This window comes from Mustela nigripes, chromosome 5 (genome assembly GCF_022355385.1).
Source record: "Mustela nigripes isolate SB6536 chromosome 5, MUSNIG.SB6536, whole genome shotgun sequence".
Lineage (NCBI taxonomy): Eukaryota > Metazoa > Chordata > Mammalia > Carnivora > Mustelidae > Mustela > Mustela nigripes.
Window position 1 is genome coordinate 68,473,589 of NC_081561.1, and position 21,975 is coordinate 68,495,563.

General features: G+C 36.9%; 1 protein-coding gene across 2 annotated transcripts in view; it reads left to right on the top strand.

The window, feature by feature from the left end:
* SLC35F1 (solute carrier family 35 member F1) overlaps window positions 1-21,975 on the top strand; it is a 391,741-nt gene that overhangs the window by 230,739 nt on the left and 139,027 nt on the right. For both annotated transcript variants that reach the window (XR_009404454.1, XM_059400616.1), the window contains exon 2: window positions 16,340-16,515. Coding sequence is in view for 1 of the 2 variants with exons in the window: in XM_059400616.1 (XP_059256599.1) it covers window positions 16,340-16,515 (176 nt within the window). In the remaining variant the exon portion in view is untranslated. The remainder of the gene's footprint in view (window positions 1-16,339; window positions 16,516-21,975) is intronic.

Consider the following 21,975-nt stretch of genomic DNA (forward strand, 5'->3'; position numbering starts at 1 on the left):
CTCCCTCTGACCCTTTCCCCTCTCACATTCTCTCTCTCTCTCTCTCTCTCTCTCTCTCTCTCTCTCTCGCAAATAAATAAATAAATAAATAAATATTCCTCATTTCTTTTTTGTTTACCTTCCTTGATTTCTAAAGGTCAGAAATCCTTTAAATTTTCCAAATTTGAGAGTACAAGTACTAGTCAGAACTTGTGAAAATAAATTTACAATGCATGTTAACAATATTTTCTCTAATTTTTCCTAAATGTATAATGCAATCTTATAGATAGATTTCAGTAGTCAGTATGATTTAAGGGTACTTCTAAAATGTACCGAAAGGTAGTGAGAGCTATGATTCTAGGCGTTTACCCTGAGCCAGTTACTGTAGTACCGAGACATTTAAAAAACTATCTCATTTAGTCTTTTTTTTTTAAATATTTTATTGATTTATTTGACAGAGAGAGATCACAAGTAGTCAGAGAGGCAGGCAGAGAGAGAGAGAGAGAGGGAAGCAGGCTCCCTGCTGAGCAGAGAGCCCGATGCGGGACTCGATCCCAGGACCCTGAGATCATGACCTGAGCGGAAGGCAGCGGCTTAACCCACTGAGCCACCCAGGTGCCCCTATCTCATTTAGTCTTTATGACAGTCCTGTGAGGTATATATTATTATCCCCACTTTATAGATGAACAAAATGAGTCTCAGTGATTAGTGGCAGAAGCAAGATCCAAATCCATTTTCAAAGCATGTTCTTATTTTACAACACCATGTTCATTCTCTGGAGAAGAATGACAAGTGTTCTTACCTTCCAAGCTAATGATTGAAAGCTTATCTTTTAAGTAAAATGAGAGTACACATTTCAAGGGATAATGTGAGATGATTCCCTGGGATCCAGGAAGAAAACTTTACTGCCACGTATAATTTAAAAGAAAAAAATCTTTATTTTATATATAGAAAAATATAAGAAAGTTATTAAGCTTGACTAATTCTTAATATATAAATTGACCCTAGCATAATCACTCAATTTGTAGATGAAATGTTTGAATTTTTTTTTACCTGCTGTGTAATTTTATTTTTCTTTTATCTTTTTTGCTTATCTATTTTACTCCTTCCTCTTTCCTTTCCTTTTTTCTCTTTCTTTTAATAACAGCTTTACTGAGATATCATTCATATACCATACAATCCATTTATTTAAAGTGTACATTTCATTGGTTTTTAGTATATCAGTATTTATATACAGAGATGTGCAACTAACAGCATAGTCAATTTTAGAACATTTCATCACCTCAAAAAAGAAATTCCGTCCTCTTCAGCTAAAACCTCCCTATCTCCCCATCCTCCCAGCCCTAAGCAACCAGCCCTCTACTTCCTGTCTCTGTAGATTTGCCTATTCTAGACATTTCATATAAAAGGAGTCATGTAATATGTTGTCTTTTGTAACTGGCTTCTTTTTTTTTTTTTTTATTTAGATTTTACTTATTTATTTGAGAGAGAGAGAGTGAGAGAGCACAAGAGCAGGGTGAGGGACAGAAGGAGAAACAGGCTCCCTGCTGAGCAGGGAGCCCAATGCAGGAGGCTCAATCCCTGGGATCCTGACTTGAGCCAAAGGTAGACACTTAACTGAATGAGCTACCCAGGCACCCTTGTGACTGGCTTCTTTAGATAGTCAGCTCACTTAAGGTATGAGATTCTTTGACAAGAGAGTGAATGTTCTGCTTTCAAAGGGTTTCACAGTAGCCCCATGACTTCACTTAGATTATGTGGGTCTAGTTAAAGGATTTAATGATTATACTCAGTAACTAAAGTTCACAAACTGATTCCTACACAAAACTTAAGAGTCAAAGATAATGCCAAAATGTGCCAGAAATAAATAACAAGAAAAAATTTACTCAATTGAAACTTCTCTCTGACCTTTCTTCATTAGCCACATTGCAAAATAAAACAAACACAATGAAATCTAATCATATGAAACAACAAGATACACCAAAATTTGTAATGACAATAAGATAATTTCAAATATGAACTTTCTTCCACATTTATTAAAGATGGGCTTCACTCTAAGTGTTTATTGTGCCTTAAGATATTACCCAACACAATGTTAGCAAAAAAGTAAAAACTAAACCACAACATGAACATAACTTTCACAGTTTTAGTGGGGGGTTCTGTTAAAGTCATCAGCCCATTACTTTTAAAAATTCCACTAAATGTAGTAATTGTTTATTTAGCCTTGATTGGTATTTCTTATTTATTAGTAAATAAATGATCAAAATCTTTATACTACTGGAAAAATTCTTCTTCTTATCACTGTAGAAATAGCTATAAAACACAAGAAAAACAAGTAGCAACAGACAACAACAGATTCTTCTGTTAGCAAATGGTATTGAGAGATGCATAGAAAGCCATGCTGATGATTTGAAGAAGCAAGCATTACAAGACCAAAGCTTTGCCATGTTAGGATGAAAGGTGTGACTGGCATGCCCAGGTCAGATGTAGATGTACTATGAAGCTAATGGACTTTGAGGATGTCGCACAAAGAGATCTGGTTCTTCGATCTTGCCTCTTCCTGAATTTTTTTCCCCATAAAGAGAACAAGATTTGGTTCTAAGGAAATGAGCAGAGAAATGTGGGGACATTGTAGCAAGAGCTTACTTCATTTCTCTTGCTCAGAAATTCCAAAGAACAACTCCTCCTGAATTAAAACTCTGTCCCATGCTGTAGGTTCCTCTGCTATTCACCCATCTTTACTATCCATCATTGCTATTCTCACTGATGAGCCAAGTGATTCCATGTGTCCGTCTCTGCTTCCGAGAAAGCACAGCATTCTGTTACCTGGGATGGCATGCCAATTTCTCAATTCCAAATTACATCTCTTCCATTATTTAAAGCAAACAAAAAGACTTAATGCATTGTTCTCCATGAAACCCTTCCAGATTTGCTTTGTCTCATTTTAAGGTTAAAGTTATCCCAACAACTTCAAGCAATTTTATATACCTACTTGAGTATATTGGTATTTTTATGTTCTCTGTTTAGATAGTTTCACTTATTTATATTCCATGTCTCTAAGCTTCTGGGAGGCAGGGACCAAACATTCCTTTCTTATAACCTGCACTTAGCATGCCTTGGCAAGTACTACTGACTGATTTATTTCTTAGTGACTAATCCCATAACTCACAGAGTTTGCACATAACAAATGAGCAAACATTACTGATAACTCAACTACCAAAAGAGTTTAATGAAATACACAGAAGGAATGGACTTCAAGATCGAAGATACCAATTTCAAGAGTTGATGATTATACACCAGCATCTTCTAAGAGTAAGTCAGAATATGGAATAGAAGGAAATTTAAAACTAATTATCTTAACCTGAGTTATCCAGAAAGCAGAGTTTTATGTGTTGTTACTTTTCTTTTTCTTTCTTTCTTTCTTTCTTTCTTTCTTTCTTTCTTTCTTTCTTTCCTTCTTTCCTTCTTTCTTTTGAAGTCTGCAGCCCCAAGGAGCAGGCACGAGAAAGGGGTGGAGGGAGAGACAATACAAGGAGTACCCAACAGAGCATCTTGTGAGCTAGGACCTCTTCAGAGAACCTGAAGAAGTGACTGCTTCTCAGGACTGTCTGTCTAAGGGAGGAAGAAAGAAGAATTTATCTGTCTGCTGTGGGTTCTCTAGTGGTAAAGGGCAGTAATTCTCCTGCACTTCCCAGAACGGGCACTAAGCAGATCCTCACAAAGTCTGACCCTCAGCATATGGTGGAATCCCCAGGGTAGGAGGCACAAGGTGTACAGAATGAGCATGAGGCCCACATAATGTTATTTGTAGTCTATGCAAAATTGGTTGGGCCTCCACTGGAGCTAGAATAAGTGACTAGAGACCTTGGAGGTAGGTAAGACCAAGAAGATTTGAAGGGAGAGCATAAGAGGTATCTTAGCCACTCACTACTTTGTATAGGAAGGAACTGACGCCTAGATGCCCAAGACTATGGAGCTTAATTAGTGGAACTCAAGAGCCAGAAGCTTCTAAATGCCTATTTGGTGCTTTTACACTATTCCACTTTAGATATACAACACTGTGCCACTTTAAATATACAATATACAATTTACATGCAGAGTTCTGACCTATCCTCTCATACTAGAGTTTCAAATGTCTCCTACACTTAGTGCCTCATAGATTCCCTGAAATATTGCTGAGGAGGGCTTTTTGTGGCATACTTTGTTTCCTCTAAAAAACAAAACAAAACAAAAATATGATACCACAGAACCAGAGATTAGATTAAACTCCATGAATATAAAATTTGAATTAAATCTGTGAATATGTGTATTTGCTTCTTGCCTAGTGCTTTTCTTATGTAGAAGTCTAATTAATGCTTAATGTTATAAAACCTTTCAGCAAAGAGCTTCAAGAAGCCAATGTCCTAACTTCTGTAAGCATGAGCCTTTTAAAGAACATAATAGAACACCTGTTTCTCCCATGTTCAAGTGAAATTGTTTTTAGTCAAGGGAGTTTACTTAAGTGTTCTCTGTGTATGTATATCTGAATTCATCTGCTGACCCAAATCTATCATGGCTTGCCTGAGAATAGTTATCAGAATGAAGATGTCTCTACAGAAAGGTTGATATGCTCTGATTCAAGATGATAACATAATTGTTTCACTCTCATGTCAAAGAATTACAAAGCAATATGATTATATAACTCTATGTTGAAATTTTTCATACCTTTTTAAAAGAATGTAGTCTTATAACAGAGGGTAGAAACAAGATTCAATTCAGGTTTTATTTTAAATCTTATTATTTTGAATATCTAATTTGTAACAAGTTTATTCACAAGGTTCTAAAGTCTTTCTCTTTAACAGAATAAAGTGCTTGTGGTAATGGTTATGTCAGTCTTTATGAATATAAGCTGTATTATAATAGGTATTCAGCTCCCAGCAGCACTGTTTTTCCTGAGACTCATACATTTTTCATTGTCTAGTCATTCTGAATTTAAAGTGGATAGGATGTCCTTTTAAATGCATAAACAAAGAAGATGGAAGTATGTATCATAGTCTCTTCTCAATTTCTGCTACTAAAATTATAGAACCTATGTTTCCTATGTTAGAATGCATCTGGTGTGTTATTCTATATATTGCATGAATAACCAGCAGCTCCCTGTGCAGAATTCTACCCAGGACCATATTTAGCATCATTTTTGTAGGATAGCACCTTACCAGGCTTGTTCAGAAAGGCAACAGAATATAGCTTATTAACTCAGTGTCTAACTGGAAGATGGAATACAGTAAAAATATGGTGGATTTTGTCTTTCAGAGCTAGTAGTTTTTTAAGGTAAGGTAAGCAGCCATCTTTCAAATCTTCTATGACTTTGCCCTTTTTCATTTATAAATATTTGTTCACTTGTAAACATGTTTCTTCATACATTCTGTACTTATTGAGCATCTATTTCCTTTTAATCCAGCAATACTGAAGGCACAAGGAGCATAGAAATTTAATAGAATGCATTGTCTTCTTTTCAGGAGCTATGAGTTGTGCAATTTGGTGAGTACAAATAGAGATAGAAGCGTACATATGAAGGCACTTAACTCCGCCTTGGGGAGAAGGAGTAGCCAAACAAGGTTTTCTGAAGAAGATGGGTCTTCAGATTAGGAAGAGTTAGGTGAAGGGACCACAGATCTATTGTGGTGGTTACCTATGCAAAAACAAAACAAAAAACTGTTCAGAGTGATAAGGCAATAACAAGTGAACTGAAAAGATCCTAAAAAAGAGAGAGTTGGAGAGGACACTCTGTGAAACAAATCACAGAAAGGATTTGGCCAGTGCTTAAAGACAACAAAAAAGAATTTGATGAGAGGAAAATGGCAGGGGTGGGGAGGCAGAATTAGCAGAATTTGCTATCTAGGTCAATATTTAGGTTTCTTTATATATATATTTTTTTAAATTTACTTACGTTTTAGCTTTGTTGACTCTAGTCACTTAACTCAGATGTGTAAACTACAATAGCTACAGAATTTAGCTTTCTGTATTTGGGAAAGAACTCATGAACTAACCTGATAAAGGGCTCCTTCCATTCCTTCCTGCTTTACAAGTCATCTTTATTAGTATGACAGATAAAACAATAATTTGCATTTTGTATAAAGTAATATCAAATAGCTAAGTGACATGGTCACTAATTAAAAGCAAAAATTAATTACTACAGATTTGCTGTTTTGTTTGGCTAAAAAAAAGAGAATAAGCCTGTGTTGACTTCCTGTTCAAAGGCATAAACTACAGGGGTCTTGGTGGAAGAATTTTCATTAGTCAGTCTGGCTGGCTTTTTTTTGCCTTTACTATCTCCAGAATACTTCTAGAACCCAGCAACTGGGGTTTCTAGCACTGTGCTCTGTGCTTTCATGAGGGCAAAGAATTTTTTTGTTGTCTTTGGTTTTAGGGGTTTTTTTTGCAGCATAATGGTGGTATAGCATAATTAATTAAGAAGTTGGAATTTGGAATTATATAACCTAGTTGCCATCTAAACTCTTCCCCAAGCTAGCTCTGTGATCTTGAGCTGGTTGCTTAATCTAAGCATCAATTTACTTACCTATAAAAATTTAATTCTCTCTAAAATAGTAATGTCTATTATAAGCTGCTTTATGTAAGCCTATGATAACCACAAAGCAAAAACCTATAGTAAATACACAAAAGATAAAGAAAAAGGAATATAAACACACACAGAAGGTCATCAAACCACAAAGGAAGAGAGCAAGAGAAGAAGAAAGAAACAGTGAATTGCAAAAACATCCAGTAAACAATTAACAAAATGGCAAAAAGCATGTACCTATCAATCATTATTTTAGGGACACCTGGGTGGCTCAGTCGGTTAAGTTTTCACTTAGGCTCAGGTCATGATCCCAAGGTCCTGGGATCGAGCCCTGCCCTCGGCTCTCTGCTTAGGGGGGAGCCTGCTTCCCCCTCTCCCTCTTCCTCTGCCTGCCACTCTGCCTACTTACCTCTCTCTCTCTCTGTCAAATAAATAAATAAAATCTTAAAAAGAACAATTACTTTATATGTAAATCGACTTAATTCTCCAATCAAAAAACATTGGGTGGCTGATTAGATAAAAAAGCAAGACCCATTTTTATGTTGCCTATAAAGGTCTCACTTTAGATATAAGGATATACACAGATTGAAAGTGAAGAGATGGAAAAAAATATTCCATACAAATGGAAACCACAAAAAAAAAGCTGAAGTAGCTATACTTCTATCAGACAAAATAGAATCTAAACCAAAGATTCTAATAAGATCCCAAAATGGGAATACACAATGATAAAGTGGTCAGTTCAACAAGAGGATATAGCATTTGTAAACAAATATTTATGCACCCAAAATAGAATTACCTAAATATTTAAAACAAGAATTAATAGACCTAGGGATGCCTGTGTGGCTCAGTCGGTTAAGTGGCTGCTTTCGGCTCAGGTCATGATCCCAGCGTCCTGGGATCAAGTCCTACAAGGGGCTCCTTGTTCTGCAAGGAGCCTGCTTCTCCCTCTGCCTCTGCCTGCCACTCTGCCTGCCTGTATTCTCTTTATCTCTCTGACAAATAAGTGAATAAAATCTTGAAAAAAAAAAAAAAAAGAATTAATAGACCTAAAGGGAGAAATAGACAACAGTACAATAATAGTAGGAGATTTTAATACCTCACTTACATCAATGGATAGATTATCCAGAGAGAAAATCAATAAGAAAATATTTATCTTAACACATTAGATCAGATGAACTTAACAATTATATGTATGGAACATTCCATCCAAAAGTGACAGAATACACATTATTCTCCAGGGCAATTAGAACATTTTCAGGATAGATGATGTTAGGCCACAAAACAAGTCTTAATAAATTTCAGAGGATTGAAATCATATCAAGCGTTTTTTCTGACCACAGTAGTATGAAACTAGAAATTATCTATATGAAGAAAGCTGGAAAATTCACAAATCTGTGGAAATTAAACAAGATGCTGCTGAGCAATCAGTAGACCAATGGAGAAATAGAGAAGCAAAAAATACCTTGAAGCAAATGAAAACAGAAACATACATACCAAAGTTTGTGGGATATAGGAAAAGCTGTTCTAAGAAGGCAGTTCATGGTAGCATATGCCTACCTCGAAAAACTTTTCAAAAAATATTTCAAAAAAGGAAACTTTCATATAAACAACCCAACTTTACACCTTAAGAATCAGAAAGAGAACAAACAAACTTGAAGGAAATGAAGAAAATAAAGATTAGAACAGAAATAAATGAAATAGAGACTAAAAAAGCCATGGAGAAAATCAATGAAACTAAGAGTTGGTTCTTTGAGAAGATAAACAAAATTAACAGGCTTTTAGTTATACTCATGAAGAAAAAAGGACAGAGGGCTTAAATAAATAAAATTAGACATGAAAGTAGTTTTACAACTGATATCACAGAAATACAGAGGATCATAAGAGACTGCTGCAAACAATTATATGCCAAGAAATTGGACAAATTAGAAAACTGGACAAATTCCTAGAAACATACAACCTATCAAGACTGGATCAGGATGAAATAGAAAATCTGAACAGGCCAGTTATTAGTAAGGAGATTGAATCAGTAATCAAAAACCTTCCAACAAACAAAAGTCCAGGACCAGATGGCCTCACTGGTAAATCAAATCAAACATTCAAAGAAGAATTAAACCAATCCTTGCTGAAGCTCTTTTAAAAAACAGAGGATACGGGAACTCTTCCAAACTCATTTTATGAGGCCAGCATTTTCTTCATATCAAACCAGACAAGGACATCACAAGAAAAAAAACAAAACAAACAAACAAACAAAAAAGGCCAATATCCCTATTAATATAGATGCAGAAATCCTCTACAAAATGTTAGCAAACAAGATTTAACAATACATTAAAAAGATGATACACCATGATCAAGTGGGATTTATTTCAGGGATTCAGGGATGACTCAACATCAGCAAATCAGTCAGTTTGATACACCACATTAACAAAATGAAGGAGAAAAATCATATGATCATCTTAGTAGATGCAGAAAAAACATTTGACAGAATTCAGCATCCTTTTATAATAAAAGCTCTCAACAAAGTGGGTATCCTCAACATAATAAAAGCTATATGTGACAAGCCCACAGCTAACATCATACTCAGTGGTGAAAAGCTAAAGCATTTTCTCAAGATGAAGAACAAGACAAGAATGCCTACTCTCACCACTTTCATTCAATATGGTATTGGAAGTCCTAGCCAAAGTAATTACACAAGAAAAGAAATAAAATGAATCTGAATTCGAGAAGAAGAAGTAGATTGTCACTATTTGCAGATGACATGATATTATATATAGAAAATACTAAAAAGTACCAAAAAGTATTAAAAACAATAAATGAATTCAGTAAAATTGCAAGCTACAAAATCAATACACAAAAATCTGTTGCATTTCTTTATATTAATAACAAACCATCAGTAAGAGAATAAAGAAAAGAATCTCATTTACAATTGCATCAAAAACAATAAAATGCCTAGGAATAAACTTAACCAAGAAGGTAAAAGACCTGTATTAAAAACTGTAAGACCTGAATGAAATTGAAGAAGACACAAATATGAGACTGACGCGCTACCTACTGCGCTAACGAGGCACCTAGAAGACACAAATAAATGGAAAGATATTTTGTGCTCTGGATTGGAAGATTCAGTATTATTAAAATGTTCATACTATCCAAGGCAATCTACAGATTTGGTGCATTCTCTACAAGATTACAGTGACACTTTTCAAAGAAATAGAACATTTCTTTGTAATTTGAAAATCTGAAATAAGACAAATTTGAAAATTTGTTTAGAGCCACAAAAAAACAAAAATAAAAACAAAAACTAATAGCCAAAGCAATCTTGAGAAAGAACAAAGCTAGAGGCATATCATGCTTCCTGTTTTCAAACTTTATTACAAAGGTATAGTAATAAACACAGTATAATGTTGGCATAATGACAAATACATAGATTAATGGATCAGAATAAACAAACATATATATGGTCAATTAACTTACAACAAAGGAACCAAGAATATACAATGGGAAAAGGATAGTCTCTTCAATAAATGGGAAGGGATTGGGGAAATTGGATAGCCGCATTCAAAAGAATAAAATTTAACCGCTATCTTATACAAAAATTAGCTCAAAATCCATTAAAAACTTGAACATAAAACCTGAAGCCATAAAACTCCTAGAAGAAAACATAAGCAATTAGCTCCCTCATATGGGTCTTCGTGATGATTTTTTTCAATCTGACACCAAAAGCAGAAGCAGCAAAAGCAAAAAGAAGTGAGACTACATCATACTAAAAAGCTTCTGCACAGCAAAGAAAACTATCAATAAAATGAAAAATAATCTACTGAATGGGAGAAAATGTTTACAAATTGTGTATTTGTTAAGGGGCTAATATTCAAAATATATAAAGAACTCATAAAACTCAATGGCAAAACAACAACAACAGCAAAACAAATAAAAGACCTCAATGGCAGAAATATAAACAATCCAATTTTAAAAAGACAGAGGATCAAAATAGATATTTTTCCAAAGACATATAGATGTCCAACAGGTACATGAAACGATGTTCAGTATCATTAATTATTAGGGAAATGCAATTCAAAACCACAATGAGGTATCACCTCACACCTGTTAGAACGCTTATTATTTAAAAAACAAACAAACAAGAAATAAATGTTGGGAAGGATGTGGAAAAGAGGAAACCCTTGTGCACTGTTGGTTGGAATGTAAATTGGTACAGCCACTGTGGAAAACAGTATGGAGGTTTAAAAAAAAATTAAAAATAGAACTACCTTATAACCCAACAGTTCCCCTTCTGGGTATTTATCTGAAGAAAAGAAAAACTAGATAACTAGAAAGGATTGTTCATGTTTGTTGGACATGTTCATGTTCTTTGCAATGTTATTTGCAATGGCCAAGATACAGAAACAACCATAGTCCATCATTTGGTGAGTGGATACAAAAATTATGGTGTGTATATGGTGGTTTATGACACAGAGATGGATCTTAAGGGCATTATGCTAAGTGGATTAAGTTAGACAAATACTGCATAATCTCTCTTATATGTGGAATTTTTTTTCTTATTAAAGCACATAGATAAATAGAACAGATTGGTCATTGTCAGAGCTGTGAGGATTGGGGATTGCGAGAAATGGGTGAAAGGGGTGAAAAAGTGACAAGAAAAAAAACAAGTTGAGAAGGAGAGAACTCTGTGTGTACCTATAATTACATTTGTGCCTGCTTTTTGAACAAAGGACCCCACATTTTCACTAGGATATGCAGTTATGTAGCAAGCCCCATTCCTACTTGAAACTGAGTTCCTTAAGATGTTTATTCACCATATTATTCTGTGTCTAGTATAATAACTGACATTTATTAGATCATAAAAAATGCTTCTTGAGATAATTTTATTAATTTGATTTATAGTATATATGTGTGTATCCATAAAACATCTAAATATCTAGAAACTCCTGGGTGGCTCAGTGGGTTAAAGCCTCTGCCTTCAGCTCAGGCCATGATCTCAGGGTCCCTGGATCGAGCCCTGCATGGGGCTCTCTGCTTGGCAGGGAGCCTGCTTCCCCACCCCTCTCTCTGCCTATCTCTCTGACTACTTGTGATCTCTGTCAAATAAATAAATAAAATCTTTTTTAAAAATCTACATATTTATTTATGCATTTATAGAGTACAAATTAGTAAAAATGTATACTGTGAATGTAGAATGATATATGCAGTAGATAGATAAATATAAAATATTTATAAAACAGGTTTCTAAATATTTTGATCTTCCAGTTATCATTCTATATTAAGAGACTACTGCTTTAGTCCTTTTGATTTTAAAAGGTCATTAATTCAAATGCTGACATAACCAATGCTGTATTTTAAAAACTCTTTTTTTTTTTTAAAGATTTTATTTATTTATCAGAGAGAGCGAGCACAGGCAGACAGAATGGCAGGCAGAGGCAGAGGGAGAAGCAGGCTTCCTGCTGAGCAAGGAGCCCGATGTGGGAGCAAGGAGCCTAATGCGGGACTCGATCCCAGGACGCTGGGATCATGACCCGAGCCAAAGGCAGCTGCTTAACCAACTGAGCCACCCACGCGTCCCTGTATTTTAAAAACTCTTAAGGAGTAAATTAATACCTGGATTAAGTGGATTCATTCTACCATAAACTTTCAGAATGTGCCCATTGTCAGCACATTTCTATGAGAAATAAATACAAAAGTACTACCTACCTCATTCAGTTATTATGAGGATTAAAGAAGAATGTATAGATAAAGCTAAGCCCAGGACTTAGGTGAGAATTTACTAAATATGAATTATTTTTGTTATTTCTCATTAACTGGCCTCACTGTGTAATAAGTTATTTGGGAACTCAGCCCTAAAATCTTGGTTAGTATCTCCTCAATGACAAGGACTGTGTCTTACTCATCTTTGCATATATAGTGCCTGACATGTAGATGGCTGTTTTATAGTATAGCAGTACATATATGTCAGAAGAACTAAAATTTTTTTCTATTACATAAGTAACCAGTCATTTTTGGTGGCTTGATTTTGTTCAGGAAAGGCACAGGATATTGCCAAGGTTTTGAATGCCAGGGTTGTAATTCAAGCAGCTGTAGGAATTACCACATCATGGCAGTTTTTAACCTTCTTTTCCCAAGGAGACCTACTCCATACCCAGTGTTCTCCAGTGGATGCACTCAGCACTGGGAGCAGCCAATTAGTTGTAACTCTCCTCATTTCTCTTCCACTTAAGGATGTAAGTTATTATGCAGGTAATCAAGAGTGACCCAGTGAAAAGGTAATCATGAATCCATGCTAAATTAAATTTTTAAATCATTTTATACATTATTATTTTAACTATCATCATAATTATTGTGTTTTGTGGTGACTAGCTCAAACTCCTTCAAAGAATTCTTTGAATTCTTCAAAATTCTTCAAAGTCAACACTTTTATATCTTACCACTTCCTGTCTACTTAGTCACAACTAACTATTCCCTCTGTAAATTCTCTGTTCCCTTGGTTTCCATGATACCAGTATTGCCCTGGTACTCTCCACTCTGCCAAAACTGGTCCTTCAAAGGCTAGGAATGACTACAACTTAACTTCCATCAGTCCTCATTCTCTCTACCCTGTAAGCAACTTTCAATACTACAACTACCTCCTCCATGAAAGTCTCTGCTTCCTTGGTTTCTCTGATAGCAAGAACTGTCCTGGTTTTCCCCTTGGCCTTCTAACTACTTCTGACTCTAATGATGTGCCTCTTCTTTCTCCCCTAACCCCAGTCTGCAGATTCCTCAAGGATTTTACCTAGCCCCTCTTACTCTCTCTTTCATTCTCCCTTCCTTGGTGATATCATCCATTTCTAGTACTTTAGACATTCTCAGGTGTGTAACTTCTGCATATTTGTCTCCTGGCTGACCTCCCTATCCAACTGTTATCTCTTGTTTCTAATATTGCTGGATCATCTGGACGTTCATCTGGTGGCTCAAATTCAATATTCCAAAAATACTTGTTATCTTTGCACTAAAACCAACTCCTTATCATGATTTTTGTTAGTGGATATCATACTGGTGTTAGGCTGGCTTAAAAACCTTTGAAATAATTCTGGAATATTTCTGGTGCTTCTCTTTACCTTTGCCTTTCTTTTTTTTTTATCACCTTTCAGTTCAGTAAAATTGTTCAGGGTTGCCTAAGGCCAATCTCTGCACTGTCTTTGAATCTCTTCATTTTCTACTTCTTCTGAATGGTATTGCCCAGCTACAGATATGGTGAAGAACATCATGCAGACTTCACAGTCTGGCAGAGGGGAAAAAGGGGTAAAATCAGTAATTATAATACAGTGATATATCATGATCCCAGGGTCCTGGGATCGAGCCTGCATTGGGCTCTCTGCTCAGCAGGGAGCCTGCTTCTTCTCTCTCTGCCTGTTTCTCTGCCTACTTGTGATAATAAAATTATAATATAAATCTAAAAAAAATCAAATAAATAAATAAATAAATCGAATAAATAAAAAAATAAATAAAATTTAAAAATAAAAAATAAATTTATAAATAAATAAATAAGATTTTTTTTAAAAATGCAGTGATGTAGAAGTAAAGGAGAAACATTCCAGCGAAGGGAGGACAGGTAATACTTCTTAAAGGGGGTAACATATAAGCCAAACCTAAAAGATGAACAGGAGTCAGACTGATAAAGGCAAGATGAACATTCTGGAAACAGTGATAACACAATAATGCCAGCGAAGAAGACTACAACTCACTGTTGATATGTAGGTAGCTCTGTAGGACTGGAGCTCTGGCTTCATGGGGAAAGCAGGAGGTAAAGCCTCAGAGGTAGTAAGAGTGGAGGGGGGCATTTGGGGCCTTGATTTCAGTTACCTATTGCTCCATAACTAACTACTGTGAATTTCATGCCCTAAAACAACAGCCATTGATTGTTTCTAGCAATTCTCCAGTTGGGCAGTTATCTCTGGCAATGGCTCATCTCCGCTCCATGTGGCATAGGCTGGTACTGCTGCGCTGGGGCAGGAGGATCGAGGATCCTCCCTCAGAGGGTTCGTGCTTCAGCTGGGGTGGCATTGGCTGGCTCTCTCTTTTCCTCTTCACTTGCTCTCTCAAGCTCTAATAGCCTAGGTTCTTTACATGGAAGCTGTATCTGAAGAGAGCCAAAACTGGAAACAGCAGAGCTTCTTATGGATTAGCCCAGAAGTCACATGACATCCTTTCCCTTACATTCTGTTGGTCAAAGTAAGTCACAAGATAAGCACGTTAGAAAAGAAGAAATAGATCCCACCTCCCTTTGAGAGGACCAGCATGAATGCGGAGGGATAGGAGGAAATGTTGGCAGCCATCTTTGTAGAGGATGTATCACAGGCCTTATAGATCACTGCACTTTGAAAGGTACCATTATAGGATTTTAAGCAACAGACTGACATTTTAGACATGTTTAAAAATATGTCTTTGATTCCTTAAAAAAGATTGAATTGCGGAGTGGGGGAGGTCAGGGCCAGTGTTTGGGAACAGGACAACCAGTGGGAAGCCTCTACCAGCATGCTCCAGGTTAACCTCAGGAAGTAAAACCTTCTATGGGCTCTCATGCCTTGCCAATATTTTCCTCCTCATGGAAACAAATGGAATGATGAAAATTTGATGGGTGTCTTTAAATTAATTTCTTTCTTTCTTTCTTTCTTTCTTTCTTTCTTTCTTTCTTTTCTTTCCTTCCTTCCTTCCTTCCTTCCTTCCTTCCTTCCTTCTTCCCTTCCATTCTTTCTTTCTTTCTTTCTTTGGCAAGACACCACTGAGGTATCTACCCAGAACTCTTTGCCCCTTTCAGAAAGATGGATTCACATCTGCTGTGGGGGAGGAAATATGTAACATTGCAAATTTTCTGACCAGTGCTTTTTTATTTAAAAATACTACTCCTTGCTTATTTTACATTACTGTTTCTATAAATAAACCAGGAAAGTCAGATGGGACTTTGGGGGAAGGCAGAAGCCTGCTTTGTATTTCTAGGAGCTTTTCCTGAGTCAGATTGTGCAGATTTATATGATGGCAAAATCCATATGGGCACTTTATTTCTATGCAAAGTGAACCCCTTGACTCTTGCTTTTAGTCCCTACTACAGTGGTCTACAATGCCTATGAAAAAGCCACAGAAAATATTTACACGGTGTGAAATGTTTTATTGTACCCCCTCGGTAAATAAGTTTCCTTCATGAATAACAGGTTTAATATGCAATCATTTGTAACTTGTGTAAAGGAAAAAAGAGACTAGTGCTTATTAGTGCTTACTAGAGCAAAAGAAGATCCAAAATCTGGGAATGGGAAGGAGATGGTCCTTTTGGATTTTCAGGGGTTCCTGGATCCAAAATTTCAGTCTATAAACAAGAGTCTCTCTTTATTGATATAAGGTTACAATGAGATGCCTCTTTGTCAGGGTGCAAATGCTCTCTCGGGTTTCTGAACATTTAGTGAATGCAATGGTGGGCATCAGGGATGATGGTGATTTCCCCCCACAGGCTCCAGAATGCCTTGGCTAGAAGCCAGGATCGCTTGGAGAGATTCGGTCTCAAATCCCAGCTTTGCCATTTCCTAGTTATGTGACAGTGAGCAACTTCCTCAACCCCTCTAAACTTGGTTGGTTTTTTTTTTTTTTTCCACCTCTGTAAAACCTCACTAAAAATTGTACATCTTTTGTAGGATCATTGTGATAGGCAATAATAAATACTATTTATTACACTTAGCCTAGTGAATGGCACAAATGCTTAGTAAATTTTAACTGTTACTGTTTTAATGGACTTCCTGCTGATGTTTGCTGTTTCTCTTTACTTTTCAGGGAGATGTTAATCTCTGTGGCTCTGGGCCAGGTGTTATCCCTTCTTATCTGTGGAATTGGCTTGACCAGCAAGTACCTGTCAGAAGATTTCCATGCCAATACACCAGTCTTCCAGAGTTTCCTCAATTACATCCTTCTCTTCTTGGTCTATACCACCACACTAGCTGTCAGACAAGGTAAGCATGCAAAAACCTATATGTAGCTTGGAATATAGCTCAATTTCTTTTTTTACAAGCATCTAGAAGAATGATGAGCCGTGACTAAATTAACTTTTTTCACTTACAGCATCATAAGCCAATTCAGAACCTCAAATCTCACTTTTCTATTTTATAGTAATAAAGCAAACAGAATGAATGAATAAATCACAAAGAAGCAGAAATTGTGTGAATTCAGCGGGAAGTGGGAAATGCATGTATAGGCAAAATGTACAATTGCTCACTATCTGAATTTCTGTTAATGTTCCTCATACCCCTCCGTGAATCTAAATAGAGTGCTTCCCTGGAATCTGGAATGGCCTGATGCAGCTGTCCTCACTCATGCCTGTCCTGAGAAATCCAAGGGAGAAACAGATAAATGTATGTTCCTTGGGAAGCTGTCACAAGAAACATAAAAATAGTAAACACGAACAACTCTATCAATAATAAAGGGGGAAAGAAAGGAAAGAAACTACCACAAATGGGCAGAGGAGATATTCTGTCTAAATTTAAAATAGCTAAAACAATAAAAACAAGTCCTCCAACAATCAAAGCAAGAAAAACCAGGATGGCTCAGTGGGTTAAAGCCTCTGCCTTTGGCTCAGGTCATGATCCCAGGACCCTGGGATGGAGCCCTGCATCTGGTCAGCAGGGAGCCTGCTTCCCCCTCTCTTTCTGCCTGCCTCTCTGCCTACTTGTGATCTCTGTCTGTCAAATAAATAAGTAAAATCTTTAAACACACACACACACACAACCACACAACTTTTTAATTGGTCTGAAGTTGAAATATTTTGGGGGGCGGGGTATCTCTACAGAATGTAATTCAGAACCTTATGACTGTAACACTGAATCTGGTGTAAATCCTCTTTCCTCTGGCCAACAATTCACCCCCTAGAAGCTGTTCACTGTGAAATATGCATTGAGAAATAATCATTAATAGGTTCAAAGACAATTATATACCTTATAATAAATAAGGATATGTGAATAGCTTTATTCATCAAGCCTAATAATCATACTTTTTGAAACTTTTATAAGAACCATATCAAGTATTTCATTTTTATGCTTTATATAAATGGCCATCCAGAATAATATTGCTTAATCATAACAATGTGGCCAATACTAGATTTTATTCAGCTGGGACTGAATTCCAGTTTAACTTTGGAATTTTTTTAAGTATTGGAAAAGCTAATTTCATTTACTTCTTAAAAAAAAAAAAACTGTATTATTGGTGCTTTGTTTTAAAACTACAATAGACATAATAAATTTCAACTAAAACTCAGGCTACGAAAATTCTAGATGTTGAGTCTCAGCTATATTTCCTCAGTGTGATCTGGAAGCTAACGGTTTGCACACTACTAATGCAATAAAGAAAACCCATGAAATTCACAGGAATATGGTGAATTTATCTTCTCAAGATTTTTAGAATGAAATCGTCTAGGTAAGAGATGGTGAATTGTAACTAGTCTTGGAGGTTCTTGTTCATCTTACTTTCCAGGAATCCAGAGATTTAACAAAAACTTCATGAGGAAAAATATAAAACTGTCACTCTAAGAAACAAAATTTCACAGTCAGAAAAGCTTAGAAAACTACATATAGCAAAAGATTATAATGATACCTTTTGTCAAAACTCTATAATGTGCTAGACACTATGTATGTAAGTTATCTCTATTATTCCTTCAGTCAAAGGAAATAAGTATTATCATCCAAAATTTTATAAGTTAGGAAATCAGTGTTTCACCTGTGTCAGGAACCTGCTCTAGGCTGTAGAACTAGTTGCTGGAAGGCTCACCCCAGGCCAAGGTCACAGGCCTCCTGGGAGTCCCTATAACTCCATATGGGATCTAGGGGACGCAGGAGGAGGAAAAGAAGATACTTTTGAACAGAAAGAAGGGATTTTGCTTGAATTTTAAAATCCTGAATAAGAAACCAGCCCTGGGGCGAGGTCTAGTGAGGCACAGCAATGAAATCAAGACAATGTGATTCTGGATTGGGTGGGGAGAGTGGACCAGGGAGAAGCACCCTTGGCAAGAGGCCAAAAACTAGGACAAGGAATTTGGAGCCTCTTTGGAAAAAAGACTGAAGGGCACCTGAGGAAATTCTGTTTATCCTATCCAGTTGATAGAGAAAATCAGTTTCTAAAATGACCTATCTGGAGATTTCTGCCATTGCCTCAGATTACCATCAATTCACTGACATGTCTTTATGTGGGTGTTTACTTAGAAGGTTTGTTTTAATCTTCATCTTTAGAATTTTTATTTTTAAGCTTTTATTTATTTGATGACAGGCAGAGACCACAAGTAGGCAGAGAGAGGAGGAAGCGGGCTCGCTGCTAAGCAGAGAGCCCGATGCGGGGCTCCATCCCAGGACCCTGGGATTATGACCTGAGCTGAAGGCAGCGGCTTTAACCCACTGAGCCACCTAGGCGCCCCTCATCTTTAGAATTTTTAAAAAGCTAGCATTAAGGTAAAATCAGGAAATCAACATACTAATTACGTTAATTTTTTTATAGGCTGATTCAATACTATGTTCTAGAGACATAATTTCTTTCCCTGTGCACCCCACGATATGAGAGGGAAGGAAAACCAGAGCAGAGAGGATGAAAGGATGAAAAGTCTGGTGTGTGCAGGGGACGTGCTCTCACAGCCACAATTTCTTCTTTGCTGGTACTTCCTGACCACTCTTACCAGAGGCCTGGAGATCAGGACTGAACAAAATCACTGTCTTTCCCATTATCCCAGCACAGACACCATTTCCCTGCCAAGCCATCATTTAATTTGATGTCACCTTAGGCCACATAACTGCTAGAAGTTAGTCTCAGGATATTTTTAAACAAATATTTTTTATCATTGTAACCATACAACTTCTAAAAAGTTATGATTATCACATGTGAATACAATGTGATAAATGCAAGAAGGCTTTCAAGAGTGCCCAGGGTGATACAATGGCAAATGCCTTGTGGAGATTTGACTTAAAATTAAACTGAGTCCTCTTTATTAGATTTGCTCTGAACCAGTGACCAAACACCTGAAGCAACAGGTTCCAGTAGAAATTCCAATATAACTCTAGTTCAACGGGAGTCTGAACTTGTCCCTTATTATTAATTGGTTCCTACAAAAAAATTGGACTTCCATTCTCCTTTAAAAAGTATCTATCTTGGGGCACCTGAGTGGCTCAGTGGGTTAAGCCGCTACCTTCGGCTCAGGTCATGATCTTGCGTCCCGGGATCGAGTCCCGCATCGGGCTCTCTGCTCGGCAGGGAGCCAGCTTCCTCCTCTCTCTCTCTCTGCCTGCCTCTCTGCCTACTTGTGATCTCTATCTGTCAAATAAATAAATAAAATCTTTAAAAAATATATATATATATCTTGTTGGCCTATAAGTCAACCCTTTCCTTGACTGGTGACAGGTTTCTATCCCAGATAGTTTCTGACATGCCTTTTTATTTATTTATTTATTTATTTATTTATTTATTTGAGAGTGATGAGAGGGCATGAGCAGGGGAGGAGCAGAGGGTGAAGCAGACACCCTGCTGTGAGAGGAGCCCCACGTGGGCCTCAATCCCAGGACCCTGTGATCATGACGTGAGCCAAAGGCCGTCACTTAACTGACTGAGTCACCCAGGCGCCCCTATTCCAGATAGTTCTAAAATTCAAAATGATTTTGCTGTTCATAACAAAGAGCTTCAATAATACAACTTTACAGAAAAAGTGTGTTTCAAACAAGTAGTTCTGTTGACACTGTAGCAAGTTTGAGAATTTAACTACAACTTCAGTAGGTTGATAGTATCCACTTTTGAGAAGTTCTTTAGGCAGTTAAAATGTACTTTTTGAAGTAAGTAAGGCCTGAAATCCAGACTCATGCTGTATGTACCTAGTAGGGCTTCAGGAATTCTAAAGGAAAGCTCAGCTCTCTTCTTTCTTTCCCTTACTCATGCTATTGTCACCAGATATGTGGTATTTTTCCTACCAAGTAATTCTGTGACACCAGCTGGGTGTCCTGTGGTTGATCTCAGTTCTGACCCTGTCTACCCGGAGATACCTAGCATAAGATTATGCAGGTTAAGAACTGAATCTCACATAACTGCCCCCTCACTTCAGAGGCCAGTTGCAAGTCTGGGTTGGAAGCTGTGCTTCTGACTGATGGACTCCAAATCCAACATTCCGTCAGCTTCCTTCTTGAGTTTGATGAACTTGCTAGAATGGTTCCCAAGACTCAGGAAGAGTCTACTTACTGTTCATCAGTTTATTATGAAAGGATATGATAAATGATATAGGTGAACATCCAGAGGAAAGAGATGAGCAGGGCAAAGTATGTGGGAAGGGGCATGGAGCTTCTGTGCCTCTCTGGGCATGCCACTCTCTCTGCACTTCCATGTGTGCGTCAACCCTGAAGCTCTCTGGAGCCTCTTCTTTGGGGAATTTCATGGAAGCCTCATGACATAGGTATAATTGATTATTAACACCATGTCCAGCCCCTTGCCCCTTTTTGGGGAATGGACAGCTGGGGCTGAAAATTCCACACTTCTAATCATGGCTTGGACTCTGTGGTAACCACTCTCTATCCTGGAGCCCACCAGGAGTCACTTCATTCAAACAGAAGATAGTACCATCACCTTGGAAATTCCAAGGGATTTAGGAACACTGTGTCAGGAACCGGGGTCAAAGACCAAACATTAGAACAAAATGCTCCTGAGTACTCTTATTACTTAGGAAATTACAAGAGTTTTAGGAGCTCTGTGCCAGAAACTGGGGACAGAGACCAATATGTATATTTTCTGTTATCTCACAAAACTGTAATTACAAAAGTATAGGGAAGCTTACAAAATTTTTATGGATTTGCCTAGGAAATTCTCAAAAGAAGACTTTTCCTCATATCTACTTTTTTCTTTTTCCCCTTAAAATTCAATATAATGCTAGCTGAAACCAGGAAGCAGAGAACACAGAAAGCAAAGACTATCAACAAGAGGAAAGAACAGACTGGGGTCTAACTAAAGCCCAACCAGTTCTTGCATTTATATTATAGAGGGAAGAAATGTGACAGGCTTTTAAAAACAAAGGTGAAGATAGGATGTCAAGAAAAAAATGTCATCCCACCTTTGGCCCATAAACTTCTCTTATCAATTATTATAAGAATCCGGATGCTTCCCAGAACTACTTTTAGCATTTCTTGAATAGATAACCATGGTTCCTCTTCTGGCAATTTTTAACTTCTGAGTGTAGATAAATCATAGTTTTTAAATAGTCAATAATTTTCTTCTTCTTTTCTTCATCTGCAGTTTTTCTCACTTCTTGCCTCCTTAATTCCTCTTTATTTTTCCATTCACTCTTTACTCTGTGATGGGGAAAAAGAGGATTGTGGGGCAAAGGCAGGATGTTAGGGGGGAAAAAAACACTTTCAATTTTTATTTTCTTCCTCCAGGCATGATGATTTAAAAAAAAAAAAAAA